Source organism: Ambystoma mexicanum, chromosome 3p, assembly GCF_040938575.1.
Source record: "Ambystoma mexicanum isolate Mex_15411 chromosome 3p, UKY_AmexF1_1, whole genome shotgun sequence".
Lineage (NCBI taxonomy): Eukaryota > Metazoa > Chordata > Amphibia > Caudata > Ambystomatidae > Ambystoma > Ambystoma mexicanum.
The window spans coordinates 220,113,589-220,132,163 of NC_090925.1; the positions used below are offsets into that span (position 1 = coordinate 220,113,589).

The 18,575-nt window shown below is 46.3% G+C and overlaps 1 protein-coding gene across 1 annotated transcript in view; it reads left to right on the top strand.

The window, feature by feature from the left end:
* Positions 1-12,021: 12,021 nt before the first annotated feature.
* The window catches only part of TAPBPL (TAP binding protein like), a 180,597-nt gene continuing 174,043 nt past the window's right edge, over positions 12,022-18,575 (top strand). Inside the window, exon 1 of the mRNA XM_069650698.1 lies at positions 12,022-12,279. Coding sequence (XP_069506799.1) covers positions 12,183-12,279 — 97 coding nt within the window. The 5' untranslated portion in view covers positions 12,022-12,182. The remainder of the gene's footprint in view (positions 12,280-18,575) is intronic.

An 18,575-nucleotide genomic window follows, 5' to 3' on the forward strand; every position in this document is an offset into this window, starting at 1 on the left:
CTCATGAAAGATATTGAAATCTGTGGGCAGTTATTGCAACAATAAGTCCTCTCGAGTTTCGTGCTAAGAGAAACAATCAGGCACAAACCAAGAGCACTTTTTTAGTATTTATTTGTATTTACTGCCAGACAAAGAATCCAAACAAAGAGTGAAAGATATTAATTTGAAAGGTAGATGACACATGTCTTAAGTTCCACGGCATGTGCCATTTAGCAAAACCCTAATAGTCACTGGGTATTGTGTATAGATTAGCAATGGGGCAAGTTCCTCTCTTCTATCCCCTAAATCTAGATAGGCGGAACAACCAGCGCTTTCTAGGGATAGGAAGACACAAGGGCTTAGTTGAGTGTGGTTGAAGGGCAAGAGAGACTAGGGCGACATTTGTTGATACATATGTTAAATTGTGACAGTAAGTGACGTTAGATTCTATTTGTGTGAAAACGTCTTCAGACATTCCTGGTGTCACGTATGACATGATGGAGATACTGGCAGCTATGTAAGGGCAGTGGTCGAAGTGTGTGGGAGTGGTTGAGAGCGGTGCTCCTCTACTTAAAAAAAAAGTGTTATTGTTCCTATACTTTTATTTGAAAAATAAACCATTCCCGAATGGTTTCCTTTTAAAATTAAAGTGTAGGAAGAAGTTGAAACTTACTTTTATTTGAAAAATAAACCATTCCCGAATGGTTTCCTTTTAAAATTAAAGTGTAGGAAGAAGTTGAAACTTACTTTTATTTGAAAAATAAACCATTCCCGAATGGTTTCCTTTTAAAATTAAAGTGTAGGAAGAAGTTGAAACTTGCACTACAATGCATTGCGCTGAACGTTCCCTTAAACAGCAGTTGTTTTTGTTTGGGGTTGGATGGATTGTGTGTGACAATGGGGTTTGTGAGGAGAGGAACATAGTAGCAGCAGGGAACATAGTTCCGCTACTTCTTTTGTACACTTTGACCACTGTGTAAGGGAGCCAAGGAAAAGTAGGGTCACACAAGAGAAGAGCTACTCACCAAGGAGTCAAGAGACAGCAAGAAGGACATAGCTCTCAACGTGTTGTCACCCCACAGTGGGTGAAAACACTGATTTTGCTTTTGGTGGGTGAAAGCCCATTCATTTACATGGAAGGGTAGGGAGCTTTGCGGGTGAGAGAGATGCTTTCTGGGAGGGTGACACCCGCCAAAAGCATGTGAGTTGAGAGGTATGAGAGCAAAGGATGAATTTTTTAAAACCCAGACTAACGTTCTCTGTCTATGTGCAGACAGGGACATGAGACTGCCCGTCTGCTTTCTCTGTTTGGAGGTTAAGGGGAGGGAGCACAAATTGGCGGGGTTACCGCTGAAAGGAAAAGTTTCAGACAGAATGAAGATGTTGAATACACCACATTGTGTCTGTCATTATTATCTGCTTCATAAACATTGGGGCTCATTAGGACCTTGCCGGTCCGGAAACAAGGATGCCGGTAAGCTAAACATATTACAGGTCTGCCTGCCGGAGCCGCTGTGCCCGACAGGTCTGACCCTGCCGGGCACTGCGGCCACGGTAGGCTGACTGGTCAAAGAAGCACCAGCACTGTTATCAACGGTGCTGGTGCTTCCGTGTCCCCACTCCCATAGAGTTCTATGGGACTCTATGGGGATGGGGACTTACATTTACCGGCGCCTGACTTTCTGGGCCGCCTGGGTTGTAATCGCCCGGTGGCACTGGGAATAATAGTTTTGGGTCTGGCGGCAACCCACCGGTAGCACCGGAAGGGGTACCGCCGGACTCGTAATGAGGCCCATTGTCTGTTAAGTTTGACAATGGCGACAAGGAAACCGTAAAACCCGCTTGTGCTGAGCATTTCCTTTCTGCTTTAATTGCAGTATCTGCGCGGCTGTCCCTTGGGACCCACCACATACTGCGCGTGTCACAGGACTGCCAGCAGATGCCGCAAGCATACGTGGCACCCACCCTGCAATTCAAAGCGGTCTGCTGGGCCCAGGAGGGCGGACGACATCGCAGACACCATTTCCTGGGCAGCACTTAATTTTTATTACGCACACCACACTGCCAGCCCACCTCCTGCAGTATCGGCCTGGCAGCTTGCACTCTGCAACTGGGAGCCACATCTTTGCTACTACGATAACAGCGCCGGCAGGCGGCCCAACGCCCCCAGTTACACCACGTGTCACTCATCTGAGAGTCGAGCAACACGACCTCACAGGAGGTGAGCACACAACAAATAATAACTCATTGTCCTGCACACAACTACCATGTCTGATAATGAGGCAGACATCAGTTCCTCAAGCCAAGCCTCCGCCCCCTGTGTACCCAGTCACTCTGTCAGAGAAGAAAGTAGCCATGAATCCTTCCAATTGCAGGCGGTTCTGCCTTTTGACATATCAGATACTAGTAGCCTGGCACCGTGATTGACCCGATGGCTAATAGAGCTACACATCTACATTGATGCGACAGAGTTGAGGGAGGAACGCCGGCTCAGGGGCATCTTGATACATTCAATAGGACCATTAAAACGAGATATTGGGCATTATTATAAGTTTGCCAGCCCATAAACAACGGCAACAGTAAGCTTACCGGCACTGTTGTTTCCGGATAGGCAAACTATGGGTTTGCCTGCCGGAGCCGCTGAGACCGATAGGTCTGACCCTGCCAGGCACAGCGGTCACGGCACGCAAAGCCTTCATGGAAGCAGCGGCACCGTTAACAACGGTGCTGGTGCTTCCGCGTCCCCACTCCAATAGAGTCCTATCAGACTCTGTGGGAATGGGGACTTACAATTTGCTGGCACCTGACCTTCTGGGGAGCTAGGGTTGTAATCCCCCAGTGACACCGGGAAGTCAGGAGGCGCTAAATATATACGGGTCTGGTGGCAACCCGCCGGTAGCACTGGCAGGGTTAACACCAGACTCGTAATGAGGCCCATTGTCTGTTAAATTTGACAATGGCGACAAGGAAACTGTAAGACCCGCTCGTGCCAAGCATTTCCTTTCTGCTTTAATTGACGGATTCTTATGGCTGTCCCTCAGGACCCGCCACATTGCAAACGTGTGACGGGACTGCCAGCAGATGCCGCAAGCACACGTGGCACCCACCCTGCAATTCAAAGCGGTCTGCAGGGTCCAGGAGGACCGACGGCATTGCGGACACCATTTCCTGGGAAGCACTTCATTTTTATGATGCACACCCCCCTCCCAGCCTGCCTCCTGCAGTGTGAGCCTGGAAGCTTGCACTCTGCAGCTGGGAATGGCACATCTTTACTATGACAATAACAGTGCCGGCAGGCAGCCCAGCGCCATCAGTTACAACACGTGCCACTCATCTGAGGGTCCAACAACACGACATCACAGGAGGTGAGCACACGACAAATAACTCATTGTCCAGCTGTTATGCTCACCTGGTCTCTGCGGAGGCATTGGGGCACGGTTGCAGCCCTCCCTGAACTTGACTCACCCCCCTTTCAGGCCTCTCCCTCAGTAGAAAAGCGGTGATCTGTGGTACGTGGTGATACTGCTCCTGTGTGGAGATAAGAGTGTATAAGTGTGCCAATCTGTGATTGTTGTACCTCTCGAACCCTTCTCCCCAAAGTACGGTTTCTGTGAGCATACGCCGGCCCGTAAATGGTCCGTAAAATCTTACCTGTGAATTATGGAAGATAAGCTCTCCGTCCTGCTACTTCTGGCAGGAGCGCGTTGAATGGGATATAGTTCCTTCACTGATCTCTGATAAGGATTAGTCCAGTCCAGCTGCAAGTATGCTTCTCCTTATGATTGGTAAGTGTCTCTTGAGCTCTTCTGATTCTGTTCGTTCTGTTGAATGTCTTTATATGTTGCTCCTTATGCCCGCAATAATGTCTCTCTTCTGTTTTCTTCCATTAGATGGAAATGCAGCCTCAATGCAGCTGTGAGACGCGGCCGGATGGAAGATTGATGCTACTGCAACGTTCGACAGCAGTTAAGTGATGGTTTAAGGAAAAGCGCGAAGTATGGCAAAGCACGACCTTAAACTGACAGTTTTTCCGATGTCTAACCTTGTCTTCTGTTTTTCCTTGCAGGCGATGCTTTTGACAATGGAGCGTGTCGTGCTGCGGTGCCAAGATGAAGATTTCGGTGATCCGGAAAGTGTAAAGATGAATGCTCGGTTCGCCGAAGAGATGTACAGGTGAGAACAGCTTCCCCCGGTTGGCAAGTATGCTGACAGGAAGCAGGATGTCCAGGAAGCAGGGTCTTCAAAGGTAAGCAGGTCTGACCTCAGGCGACGGTGAGCGTTACGCTGCTGGTAGATGCAGAATAACGCGAAGCATCTGCCTTGAGGATCAGGGCAGCTTATATAGCTGTGAAACCATTAGCAGCCACACCCAAGAATACACTTGGGGCTGCTTAATGGATGGAATGTTCACGGTTAATGCATCTGAAGTGCTTAATGGATGGAATGTTCAAGGTTAATGCATCTGAAGTGCTTCATGGATGGAATGTTCAAGGTTAATGCAGCTGAAGTGCTATGTCCATAATAAAAGCTTTTTGGTTTTAAATGTATGTTCTTGTTTTCTTTTGGTCATGAGCCTGGCGCCAAAGGCCCCAGGACAGTGTCCACCCAGGTCTCCTGCGCATGAGACCCCTGGATGCCTGTGCCCCTGACTTCATGACCATGACACCAGCACATCACCACCTTGTCTGATAATCAGGCAGGCAGCAGCTCCTCAAGCCAAGCCTCCGCCCCCTGTCTACTCAGTCACTCTGCCAGAGAAGAAAGTAGCCATGAATCCTTACAATTGCAGGCAGGCCTGCCTTGACATATAAGATACTAGTAGCCTGTCACCGCAATGGATCCGATGGCTAAAAGAGCTTAACATCTCCAATGAAGCGACAGTGGTAGGGAAGGACGCCGGCTCAGGGGCATCTTGTTGCATTCATTAGGACCTTTAGTATGAGACATTGTGCCTCATTCTAAGTTTGCCGGTGCTGATAAGCTTACTGGCACCAGTGTTTCCAGACAGGCTAACTACGGGTTTGTCTGCCAGAGCCACTGTGCCTGACAGGTCATGGCAGGCAAAGCCATCACAGAAGCACCGGCACTGTTAACAACGGTGCCGGTGCTTCCTTTTCCCCACTCCCATAAAGTCCTCTGGGACTCTGTGGGAATGGGGACTTACAATTTGCCAGCGCCTGACGTTCCGGCCCGCCGGGGTTGTAATCCCCCGGTGCCACCGGGAAGTCAAGCGGCAGTAAATATTTACAGGTCCTGCTGCAACCCTCCGGTATCACCGGCATGGTTACCGCCGGACCCGTAATGAGGCCAGAAAGCACAACCAACACATTTCAAGGCATCATTACCTCGCTAAACAACTATTTTGCCCACTAAGCAACGTAGATTATGAGCGCAACATATTTCATATACGTCCACGCAAGAAAAAGGTGAAACACATGACAATTTTGTAATCAGACTGCGCAAGAGAGTTAAATACTGCGATTTTGAACATTATTCCACAGAATTTGCTGATTGTGAATCGGCCGATTTCCACAAAACGTTATTATAAAAGTCCAGGTCATTGGAGGAAATCTTGCAACTCGCAAGGGCAGACAAGTCGTTGTCGCTACAAACAGAATCATTGGGCAATATCAAAATTATGCATAAGGCACAAACCGCACCTCCGGAAAAGAGAAGATGCAAGCACAAAAGAAAGGCTATCGCTGTGGGTATAATTTCCCTCATGTAGTCCCATGTCCAGCGGTAGGACACAATTGTGACAAATGTGGAGGTGAGAATCACTTTCAGTCAATGTGTAAAAGCATGAAATACTTCCAGAAAATCTCCTACTTGAGGGGAGCACAACAGGCGACCAGAAGATTCCTGCTCCAGACAGTGGAGTTCGCTCACTAGCCGAAGACGTCGATGTACCAGCAGGAAGCGAAAGTCTCCCCATAAATACAGGCAACAAAGAGATAGGAGGGACAACACCCATAGGAGACGGTTGCCAGAAGACTAAAGAAAAAGATCACCTCACCACAAAGTAAGATACGCAGAGGCCTCACCCAGGTGACGCAATGACTCAGACTCATCATTGTCCAGTGGTGATCGGAAAAAGGGGCTACATACATGCCATAGGGAACAAGATTGCAACTGCATACAGCCCGACGTTACTGATGCAAATAAATAGAAGCCCTCATGAATTCCTAATCGACACAGGAGCCACAGTCAATGTGGTAAGCGAAGAAACCTACCATGGACTCAAATATAAGAAGACACTACAACCACCCAACATTGACATTTACCGTTTTGGCACAAACACGTCACTCACCTGCAAGGGCAAGTTTAAGGCCACGTGCACATACAAGGACAAAATGCAAAGTTGACAATATATGTACTCAAGGGTGAAGTGCCAGGAGGAGCATTCTTAGTTTCAAGTCTGCTATACAGATGGGACTGGTGCACATCATGGACCAAATCATGGCCGTGCACACTTTAAACCCAAAAGACATAATGGTGAAGATGCTCCCATCATTATTTAAAGGACTAGGCAAGCTAAAAGGAAAACAGATTATATTACATATCAACCTAGAAATCAAACCGGTGGCTCAACATTATAGCGGCATCCCGTTGAACATCCAAAGGCAAGTAGAAGATGAAATACAGTCATTCCTCAACTAAGACATCATAGAACATGCAACTGGACCCAGGCCATGGGTATCGCCCATCGTTCCAGTTCTCAAGAAACAAAACAACAACACTATTCGCATCTGCGTAGACATGAGGGCACCAAACATAGTCATTGAAAGAGAAAGACATGTAGCGCTGATAATGACTGATATTATGCACCTGCTGCATGGAGCAAAAATGTTGTCGAAATTAGACCTCAGTAATGGATATCATCAACTTGAATTACATCCAGTGTCCCGCTATATAACTACATTCTCAACTCATCTAGGCCTATATCGCTTCAAGCGCCTTAGTTTCAACGTGTCGTGTGCAGCAGAAATGTTTCAAAATGAAATAACCAAGTCATCAAACATATTTCACAAATGTCTGAACTATAGCGATGACATCCTAGTATTCAGAGTAACACAAGCTGCTCATGATGAGGCATTGCAACAAGTTTGCATGATGCTGGAAGAGGCCATTCTGACCCTAAATGTTTCAAAATGTGAACTGACCAAAACGACACTGAAATACTTTGGGCATATTTTTTCTCAAGGCGGAATGAAACCCGACCCAGACAAAGTTTGGGCATTTTTCGAGGTGCCTACGTCCACGTCTCATCGGTAGTCAGATCAATTCTAGGCATGGCGAGCTATTGTACCAGATACATTCAACACTTTGCCTCCATAAGCACGCTGTTACACCTCCTCACTGACAAGGATCTGGATTTCATGTGGTCAACAGATTGTAAAGATGCATTCCAGGGCATATTATGACCCTGATCTAGAAATCGAACTGACCATCGATGCCAGCCCCGTAGGACTAGGGGCCATCCTTGCTCAAGTCAAATGAATTTCAGCATCGTCCGCTGCCACATCCGCTCGCCACAATGTAGCCTATGCCAGCCGCAGTTTAGCCCCTGCTGAATGTGCCTATTCGCAGCCTGAAAAAAAGAAAGTCTTGCAGTGGTCTGGACATGTGAACATTACCATCTATTTCTATATGGGTGAAATAAATTCACTTTCGTCACCGACCACCAGCCAATCACCACTATTTATGGCAAACCTACAGCCAAGATGCCACCTCGCATTGCACGATGGGGGTTATGACTCCAAAAATATTCATTCGCAATTGTACATTGCCTGGGGAAGGACAGTAATCCAGACTATTTCCTATCAAAACATCCGCTGCCTGCGCCAGAAGAGACACAATCCACAAAAGCTGATCAATATATTAAATACATCGTCAGCAATGCGCTCACCATTCCTGAGCTACTCCACGGCATGGAACAAGATCTAGTACTCATGGCAGTGAAAGACAGTGTGTCCTCTGGGAGATGGCATGATGGGAAGAAAAGATTAATGCCCCTCTCTGAGACGGAACAAGCACTGTTTCAAACATTTCACCTACTGAAACAATCTCTATCCATTGCTCGGAATGTCTGCTGCTGAAGGAAGATAGTATTGTCATCCCAGCGGGATTGCAGGAAAGAGTCATTGCCATGGACACACGGGACACAGGTGAATTGTGTCCACCAAGAGGCAACTTAGAACCAAAGAGTGGTTTCCACAAATGGACATGAACATCGAAAAGATACTTGGCTTCCCTTGTAACTCGGTCACACCACGAACATTCCCACAACCACTCAAAATGACTTCAATGCCATTACAAGTATGGGACGAAGTGGCAGTTGACACATTTGGACAAATGCCAAATGGCAAGTATGCTTTGGCCATCATCGATGAGATGTCGAGATTCCCAGAAATGCACCTGATACGCCTGATACTCTCGACAGCAGTACACGCAGTTGAACTGGCGTTGGACAAGACATTTGCTGACTATGGCATCCCTAGCGTTGTGATGTCAGACAATGGCCCACCGTTCAGTGGGCATGATTTTGCAATGTTTGCCAAACATCTGGGTTTCCAACACAGGCAAATCAGCACTCTATGACTGCAGGCAAATGGCACTGCTGAGAGATTTATGGCAAACCTAAAGCACACACTACATGCTCCATCACGAAGGGGTCATTCATGCAAGCTATTTGCACCCTTCTCAGAAACTATTGCAACATGCTGCATAGTTCCACGAGGGTGTGTCCATCAGAACTGATATTTGGTAGAGTGAAGTGACAATGGATGCAACGCAAGAGCCAGAGACAAAGAAATCAAGGACAACATGAAGAAATACGCTGATGTCATGAGGAATGCAAAAGACACTGCGATCAACATAGGAGAGCAGGTGCTGGTCCAACAATCACAAGGAACTAAGAAGGTGCCGGCATTCAGTACTGAGCCCATGGCCGTGACACACGTCAAAGGATCCATGCTGACAGTGGCAAGCCCAACTGGTACAGTCACCAGAAATGTATCTTTCTTCAAACTGATTGACAGTACTGCAACTCAAAGACATAAGACCCCATCTGTCACCGAAAAATCCTCCAACAGTTCAGATTTCGCAGATGGGGATGTAGACACAAACGAAAATGACAGTGAAAAAGACAATGACAGTGACAGAGAAAATTACACCCTAGTGATACGAGTTCCATCCACAAGAGCCATTCGCAAACCTTCCAGATGGATTGAAGAGATGGAATGAAAAGAGCATCTTCTATATATAGTTTAAGTGGAGGGGGGGTGTAATGTACTCTGTCTATGTGCAGACAGAGACATGCACCTGCCAGTCCGTTTTCTCTGTTTGGACATTAAGGGGCAGACACAAGAAGGCGGGTTTACCGCTGAAAGGAAAAGTTTCAGTCAGAATAAAGATGTTGAATACTCCACATAGTGCAGACTTGCCAACATTCTGTGACCAAAAAGATGTAGGATGTTCAAGTTTCAAAAATAATAATTCTCATATCAATGACATCACAGGAAAATACAAAACATACACTATTGGCACCATTGAAGCATTCTTAAATACACAACCCATCAAACAGCACAACATGGAAAGATGTTCAAATGTAAAAAAAAATGTAATTCAATGGTAAATTACCACCAAATTTTATTACACAGAAAGTAATCACGGAGAGCTGGTAGGCAACGTTTGACAATGCTCTGTAGCAGCAGCCTGGGCAATACATATGCATTCCTGCAGTTCAAGTTGAACACTGAATTAAACACTGAATTACATGGAGACTGATACTCCCCTTAGTCTGATAGGCAGATGCTGTGTGATGGCATAGCTCTCAACTCACACGCTTTTGGCGGGTGTCACCCGCCTTGTAAAGCGCTGAATCACCCGCCAAGCCTCCTGCACGCCCATTCATTTCAATGGGCCTCTCACCCGGCAAAAACACAATCGGGTGTTTTCACCCGCCTTTGCTACACAAATGGTTGAGAGCTATGGTGATGGTGTTACGCTCTGCCTCTTGCCTTCATTGGTGGTTCACCTAAGGGCAGTGGATTGGTCTGAGGCCAATCAAAGTAATCACCTACTAGCCCACTGCACAGACAAATTAATGCATATTTATTTTCAAATTTGTTTATTGGCATTTATCATGAAATCAGTAGCACATAGCCGGTCAATCGTGCCAAATGAAGCTAACTCTTTGCAGTAATATCTTAGTGAACAAAGGTGAGGGGGGGATGGGAGGAGGGGGGGAAGGGCGAAAAGAAAAAAGGGGGGGGGGGAAAGTAGGGGGGGAGGATAGAGAGAGAGAGGGGAGAGGGAGGGCGCAGGGAAGAGGGGGGGTGTTCCAAACAATAAACAGTAAACCAATAACATTAACATAAACCGTCTCCGCATCTAGTCTTCTTCGTGCTTTTGCCAAGGCTTCTGTAGAGGGTGGTATGGGGGGGGGGGCTCTTGAGTGCAGCAGTTTCCATAGGTGTTTGGGGGCCTCCCACATGAGTTTCTAGGTTTTGCAGTTCAGCACAATCTAGCTAGTGCCTGTTCACGGGGGTTTATCGTCCGAGGGGTATGTGATAGTTCTAACTATCTCCCTCCATGCTTCTAGGGTGGAGCTGGAGTCATCGGTAGATTTGGAAACGCTGTCTTCCCAAGCCTTAGTTTCTGCATCGGCCCATCTGATAAGTTCGCTGTGCCAGGCGCCATGTCTGGGGCCTGTTGGTTTTTTCCAGGACATGGCGATATGTCTTTTGGCCAGAAGGCACGATAGGTCCATTAGTTTCACCATGTGCTTAAGTTTGGCCGGTCTAGAGTACGTTCCTAGGATGCATTCTTCAGGAGTCCATCTGTATTTGGAGGCTCCTGCCTTCTCAAGTGTTAGCTTGACTTTTGCCCAGAAGGATTGTACTTTGTTGCACTTCCAGAACATATGTGTGAGGTCAGCCCCTTCTGCCCTGCACCATGGACAGTCGGAGCTCGCATTCCTGTTGAATGTCGCCAGTCTGTGCGGGGTGAGATATGTCCGATGCAGGACATTTAGTTGTATAAAGCGGAATCTGTGGTTTCTCGACACAGCCTTAGGGAATATTAGCGCCCTGGACCATTCTGCCTCCGAGAGTTCTCGGCCAATGTCCGTTTCCCATTTGTTTTTCAGGGCCTCTCCCTTTGGGTTGGGATTATCGTTGAGGTGGCTGTATATTTGGGAGACCGGCCGTTGCCCCTCGCACAGACAAATTAATGCATACATGCCAACATTCAGACACAGCTGGGAGGGAGATTTCCAAAGGGAAATCGGGAGACCAACATTTCCTCATAGGAATGCATTGGGGCTACAGCTATATCAGAGTGGAGACAGTGAAAAATAGCCCGATATTTCGCTGAAAAATCGGGAGTCTCCCGCCTAAATCGGTAGGGTTGGCAAGTATGATAGTGTCTGTCATTATTAACTGCTTCATTAAAATTGTCTGTTAAGTTTGACACAGACATAAAACAACTGAAAAGAAGAGACACATTGTCTGAAAAATGCAGTTATAATAAAAGGTTTTTGTTCTAACATGTCTATGTGCGTTTACCTAACTTATTTGTTTTACTTTTGAGAACTAGCCACAGCGTTTTAGGCGTGAGCTTGTTTTTTCAGCCTATGTGTATGGGAGACAGCGTGTTTTGGGCTTGTTTGGAATGGCCATTCAGCTTATTTTTTCTTCCTATCCGGTGGTAACACTGGTAGAGGGAGAAGTTATGGAGTAGAAGCGTATGTACAACAGTGCACGTACTTCCCCGCTCCCCTCCGGGGCTAATCTGGCGACCCCTGCTGGGCAGTGTAGGAAGGGCGGTTCCATCAGAGACACCATTACTGCAGAAGTCAACCGTGGAGGGCTCTCTGAGCGGCTCGCACTGAAGGACGGCAGACAAATTATATGAATCTAGCACTAAGCCGGGAAATCCCCAAGTGCTAGGTTACGGTTCAGTTGCTATTTTGCGCTATACACCACATACATTACCATTCATCTCGGGCTAAGTATGGGGGAGGGGTGGGAGCTGGACTGCTTCCTGGGTTTCACTTTCAGAGCGAGCGCAAAAGTGAAAGTGAAACGGTATTCAATGAAGCAGTTTTGAATTCGGGGAGAGCTATGTCATACTCATAGCGGTATAGCGGGAACCCCACCGCCCCCAGCCAAGCGGCTCTGTCCTGGGGCCCGCGCGACATGGGTCCCCGCCGCTGGGTGGTCGTGGGGAGCACGCGGCCTGCGTCGCACCGACTGCTGCCAGCTTTTCTGGCTTTTTGCTTGGCCGCCCGGCAAGGTGAGTTCCCCGTTTCTACCCGTTAAGGCGTCTGTGGGCCTTCAGGGTGCCTGGTGGACTCGGCGGGTGGTTCCTAGGTAAACCGGCGATTATTGGGCCCAGGAAGCGCGCGGTTACTGATTCCCACGCCCCGGGGTGGGCGAGGAGTGTGGCCCAGAAGAGACGCCATATTCCCGTGGGAGGTTAATGGCTCGCCTGGGGGACTGCACGCTTTCACCAAGTTCGCAAGTGAAGCTCACCCGCGTCTTGCCTTTTAATTCTGTGTACTCTGGCAATTCTAGTAGTGCGTATCCTTTAGCATTTCCGGGTCCACCCTGCAAATCGCAGAAATGAATGCCATACAGGTTGGTTCTTGAACCATTTCTCTTTTATTTACTTTGCCTGTTGGAATTTTTAGACCTATAATTGTGCGGTGAGGGGGACCCAATGCAACACTTGACTCAAGGTGTGTTGTTCAAGACACTTGACAACGATGTCGACTGAAAAGAAAATCCTGAGCTCTCGCATAGATCCGTTTCAGGTGGGTGTAGTCCTGAACTTATAATGGAAAAAGCAAAACTACCACAATGCAAACGTTAAACAAAGAACTGGATGATCTACACCTGCCTGGCATGGATCAAGTTGAGGTCTCTGAAATACAAGAACTAGATGAATTGCTCACAAGTGGCCTAAAACAACCTTTTTTTTAATACAAAAAAAGCATGCACCTAAAGCTTTGTCAGTAACCAATACTACAATTTCATCTATGGGTAGAAACATCTATAGAAAAACGAACACATTACTCATGATTTGCAAATTTACCTGTACGTGTGCCTAGATTACGTACTACTACTTTTTTATAATCCTACTCGTCCTTGTTACCGTCTTTTAAAATTGGGGTGATGCCCACCCCCAACAGCCAACACCCCATACAGACGTGGACTTGTTCCAGATGCAGAACTCTGCCTCCTTTGGGCATATATATATATATATTCCCAAATCACCCATTACTCTCATGTATACATCTAAGTCTCCAGTTTGAAAGTCATCCCACGACTGTAGGAAGTATGATAAGGTAGAGTAGGACTAAAAGTAATGAAGATCACAGCTAAGTAAGTAATCCATGCATTACTTCCACACACGTCCTCCTCGTCCTTAAAACGGAGGTGTGTCCAAGCACGAGCAAAAACCTTTAGTGCATAATGCTTGCAACCCCATGTAGGTTTGACCAAAAAGAATCAAATCCCTTTTCCAGAGATCTCCACTCCCAGACGTGTCGGCATTACCATCTCTGATTCGATAATGTTGCATTACAAGATGTGTAGTTGACGTTGACCTGTATGTTTTTCAGTGGCACCCCTTTAGCGTCAGTCCAAAAAGTCCCCACTCGCCTGGTATGCATTCCTTGAATATCTGTTGAACGAGGAATCCTGGTCACGTTGTAGTAGTAGACCCGATAATTGTATACACTGTCAAGGAACCTTTTCTTGCCGGTCTTGCTGAACCAAAAGTGACAAAATGGCTGTTGGATTTACTAAACACAGTCAGTTTTTCCAAATATATTCAGACAATGCTTACTACATCTGCAGTAATGGTTGACGTTGACCTGTGTATGTTTTTCAGTGGCACCCCTTTAGCGTCAGTCCAAAAAGTCCCCACTCGCCTGGTATGCATTCCCTGAATATCTGTTGAACGAGGAATCCTGGTCACGTTGTAGTAGTAGACCCGATAATTGTATACACTGTCAAGGAACCTTTTCTTGCCGGTCTTGCTGAACCAAAAGTGACAAAATGGCTGTTGGATTTACTAAACACAGTCAGTTTTTCCAGTTTTTCCAAATATATTCAGACAATGCTTACTACATCTGCAGTAATGTGTTCGCCCCTGTGCCCTGAATAGAGCAATAGAATGTAAAGGAAGGAGGCACATCTTCCTAATGTTTATCATCATTTATACTGATGACACTGTAAACTGTGTTGCCTCTTGGCACTGGTAAGCAAGGAAAGTTCTTCTAGAATGAGAGTAAACAGAGGAGACAAGGCGAGGCAAAAAGTGAGCGAGATTAACGAAAGTGCTGCAGAACTAGCGACCAGGAAGGATAGTGAGCAAGCCGGTTAGACAAGATTGCATCCCGGCAAAGTATGAGTGAGCTGATGGCCCTAATATGTGGCCCTTATGTGTGGCGGTAGTGAGGAGCCAGGCTGTGAATACTGAAGGTTGAACTGTATTCTGGCCACCATTGGAAGTCAGCTCTAATTTGGTAGTTCATCCTCATCCCTGTATCACACAAAACACTAAGATTTCGAACCAAGGATTTGAAGGTGACAGGAACCCCGAAGAAGGGTGGGATGTGGGAAGAAAGAGACTGTTTTCTCGAGGAGGCAGTGCAAGGATTTTTCAGTTTTGCATTCATTGCGGATCCAAGATCATGTGATTGGAACACCTCAAGGATTGAATGCCAAGCAGTCCTTTCTAGATGGCAGAGTATTGGTCTTGTCCCCCTGAAGTAAGCAAGCAAATCAGAATTGAGTATGTAGGAGAGGAAAAGGAGGTGGCGTGACCCTATAAGGTCCATTCGTGTTTTGATGGAGATGGTGAATAGCAGCAGTGAGAAGGGAGATCCTTGGGGTACTCCACAAGGTACATTGCTAGGATTGGAGATAAAGTTATCTAGTCGCACACTGTTCCCCGTGATGGAGGAAAACCAGTAATTGGCATGGCTGGAGACCCCGCAAAACCGTTCTTACCACCCTACAATGAGGTCTGTAAATGAGATGCCTATTCCACCCAAATGTCTAGTGGAAGTAATAGTAACCAGGAATCTAGCGTTTCTTGACACACCCTAAACACCAGCAGTCCCTAGAAGAGCTCTCAAGATCAAGGGCTTTGCACATTACCAATCCTAGGATAGATAAACAGCTCTCGCAACAGGTCTGGAAATAGCAAAGCTCATTGACCATGGTGCTAACCCCGAAAACTCCCCATGTAAATGGAAGACCCTACACAGGCGTCCATTAGCAACTATTGAACCTCTTTCAGTCTGCCTGTTAAGCTGGACAGTCAGGATTCTGTTACTGGATAGCGCTCTACCTCATGCAGCAATGGTAGAGTTGGGGGCAAGAACGTAGGCTTTACTATTTTCTAAAGCTTTGTGCAAGACCTCAAGTTCATCCTGTAAAGATGCATAGGAGAGTGTATGCAAGGACCAGACTGACTCCTCTTCTTTTCAGCCCCAGCCTTGTGCTGCGTCTGTGGCGATCACCCTACACCATTTCTCTGAAAGGAGAGGGGCAGTTAAAACTCTTACATCTATTGTGGTGCCTTAACACTAGACCAAGAGGGTTCTGAGAAGTAGTGGAACTGCTTTAGTGGCCAAAGCTAACATTTGGAAATCCTCTCCCTGAGCGCTGGGCTGTCTTTGCTTCTTTGCAGAGTGTCACACATAAGAATGTCTAGACTTGGTGCTACCTAGGTGCATCCAGGAACTAGCTTAAATTATTATTAGAAGGCTAGTGTGCTGGAGAGCTCTTGGCACTCAACAGGATCTTACTCTGCGCAGTGTGTGCCACACTTTTGCTCTGGTCCAAATGAGTCCCCAAATGAGTCCCCATTCACTTCTGCACATTCACTCACCTTACCCTACAACCAGTGCTTAATTTGTAAGAAAATGAGTGCCAAGGCCTAAATATTTTCTAGCACCCTTGTGACCTAGGGGCGGGCGGGCGGGAAGTTCCCCACCATTGCTGCCATCAGCCACAGCTGCTACCCACTGTGTCGACACATTTGGGGTTAAACTACAGCTCGCACCTGCTCATTGGGGTTGATGGATGCTCTTGCTATCATCATGTCATAATCAATATGAGTCTTGGACAATAAGTGCCGGGGCTCAGAAATAGGTGCCAGGGCTGAGCCCTGGCAAACATCCCCCCAAATTAAGCACTGCCTACAACCACTGAAATACCTCTGCTTTGTTCACATGAAACCTGAATGAAATATGCGGGTTTGACGGCAAAAAGCCCTGTACCATTGACGAGATAAGCTGTAAAGCAAACCAATTTATATTGTGGCTTTTTTTCTTTTACAACAATGAGCAGTTAGAAATGAAAATTTAATTGATCATGCTCAATAATAAGATAAATTGATTGTACAATTTGAGACATTGAAAAATATAAAATTCGAATGCCTTAAAGAAAAACTTCTATCATGGTAATAATAATAAGCCTTGGGAAGCCGGAAACCCGTCTTGGCTGCTAGAAGAATTGGAACTATGACATAAATATATGATTGAAATGATGGCTATGTTATACCTATAGCTTTTAGATTTAATTATATTTTTATATAGTTATTGTAAGTGAATTTGTGATTTTTTTTTTTATTGAGTGCATTCCAAATACTTTTTTCTTTTTCTATCGTGGTCTACATACCGCGTGCTTTGGCTATGGGCTATGCCGACCCCTCTAACAACTAGTTTGAAGGCCTCCCACAAGGTCACGGCTGATGCTACTCTGCCAGTGTTATGTTAGAAATAGTCTTTAATGCCTGCCCTTACACGGAACATTGCGTCCTGCAGAGCCTCCCCCCCGAGCTTCCACGTTGGGGTGCATGCTCTGGGAGGGAAGGCCCTCCATGTGATTAGAAGTGGTGCATTGTCGGACAGTACTCGCGCTATGTAACCCGCTGCCATGAATTAGTTTACAGTTTCTGCTCCCGTAAAGACATAATCTATTCTTGTGTGTAGATCCAACGGGGCAGTGTAGTGCAAGTACCTTTGGACCTGTGGGTGCAGGGTTCTCCAGATATCTTTGAGGTTAATTGCTTGCAACAGGGTGTTCGAGGGACTTGGTGCTTGTATTTTCTGTCCGACCTGTTGAGGCTGGGGTCTAGTGTACAGTTTAAAGGAATGGTTCGCCCAAAAACATTTATTGCAAAAAAAGATGGGCAATAATAAAAAAAATCGATTGGCATTTTTTTTTTTTTTTAGTCCCTATGTAAAATTTTGAGAAAATGAAGCTCAAAGGGAAGCACATGGGGGCATCCATTTTGTGAAATGGATGCCCACCGTTGTGCCTGCTTTGGCTTTTGCGGCACTAATGAAGGAAAAGCCAGCCAGCTGTAGTAAACAAAAGCTACCACTGGGTGGCTTTTCCTTCATTGGTGCCGGAAGTCGGAGGACGAAGACCGGAGACTACAGGCAGAAAAGCTGCAGCTGCATCTCGGTAAGTGCTATTTTTTAAATAAAAATAAACACTAGCTGCGTTTTTTTTTCTACGTTTTCCGGGCTGGAGGAGCCCGGAAAACTTAGAAATAAAACCGCAGCTTTAAAAATGTTGTATTTATGTTTGCGGTAGCTTTTGAAGCTACCGCACGCATAAATACAACGTTATTGTGTTTGGAAACACTGCGGTTTTTATTTCCAAGTTTCTCAGGCTCCTCCGGCTCGGAGGAGCCTGAGAAACTTGGAAAGAAAAACCGCAGCGTTTTTGAAACGCAACCGCGTTGTGTTTCTGCTGCCGTGGCTATCACTTTGGGTCTCCCCACGGGGAGCCCGAAAGCCCCAAATGGGAAAGCAGCTTTAGGCAGAAACACAACGCGGTTGTGTTTGAAAACACTGCGTTTTTTTCTTTCCAAGTTTCTCAGGCTCTTCCGAGACGGAGGAGCCTGAGAAACTTGGAAAGAAAAACCGCAGCGTTTTCAAACACAATAAAGTTGTATTTATGTTTGCGGTAGCTTCAAAAGCTACCGCAAACATAAATACAACATTTTTAAAGCTGCGGTTTTATTTATAATTTTTCCGGGCTTCTCCAGCCCAGACAACTTAGAAAAAAAACGCAGCGAGTGATTATTTTTTAAAAAATAAATAGCACTTACCGAGATGCAGCTGCAGCTTTTCTGCCTGTAGTCTACGGTCTGCGTCCTCCGAGTCCCAGTACCAATGAAAGAAAAGCCACCCAGTGGTAGCTTTTGTTTACTACACCTGGCTGGCTTTTCCTTCATTAGTGCCGCAAAAGCAAGCACAGGAGGGCATCCATTTCACAAAATGGATGCCCCATGTGCTTCCTTTTAAAAAATTTTGAGCTTCATTTTCTCCAAATTTTGCATAGGGACTTAAAAAAAAAAGTGCCAATTGATTTGTTTTTTATTATTGCCCATCTTTTTTTGCAATAAAATTTTTTGGGCGAACCATTCCTTTAAAGTCCCCTCCTATATAAGTGTGGGATTTCCATAGGGCCTTATTTGGGTGTACAACATTCGGAAGTAGGCTGCTGCATCGTGATTAGGGGCGCAAGTGTTGACTATACACACTTGCCTTCTCTCTA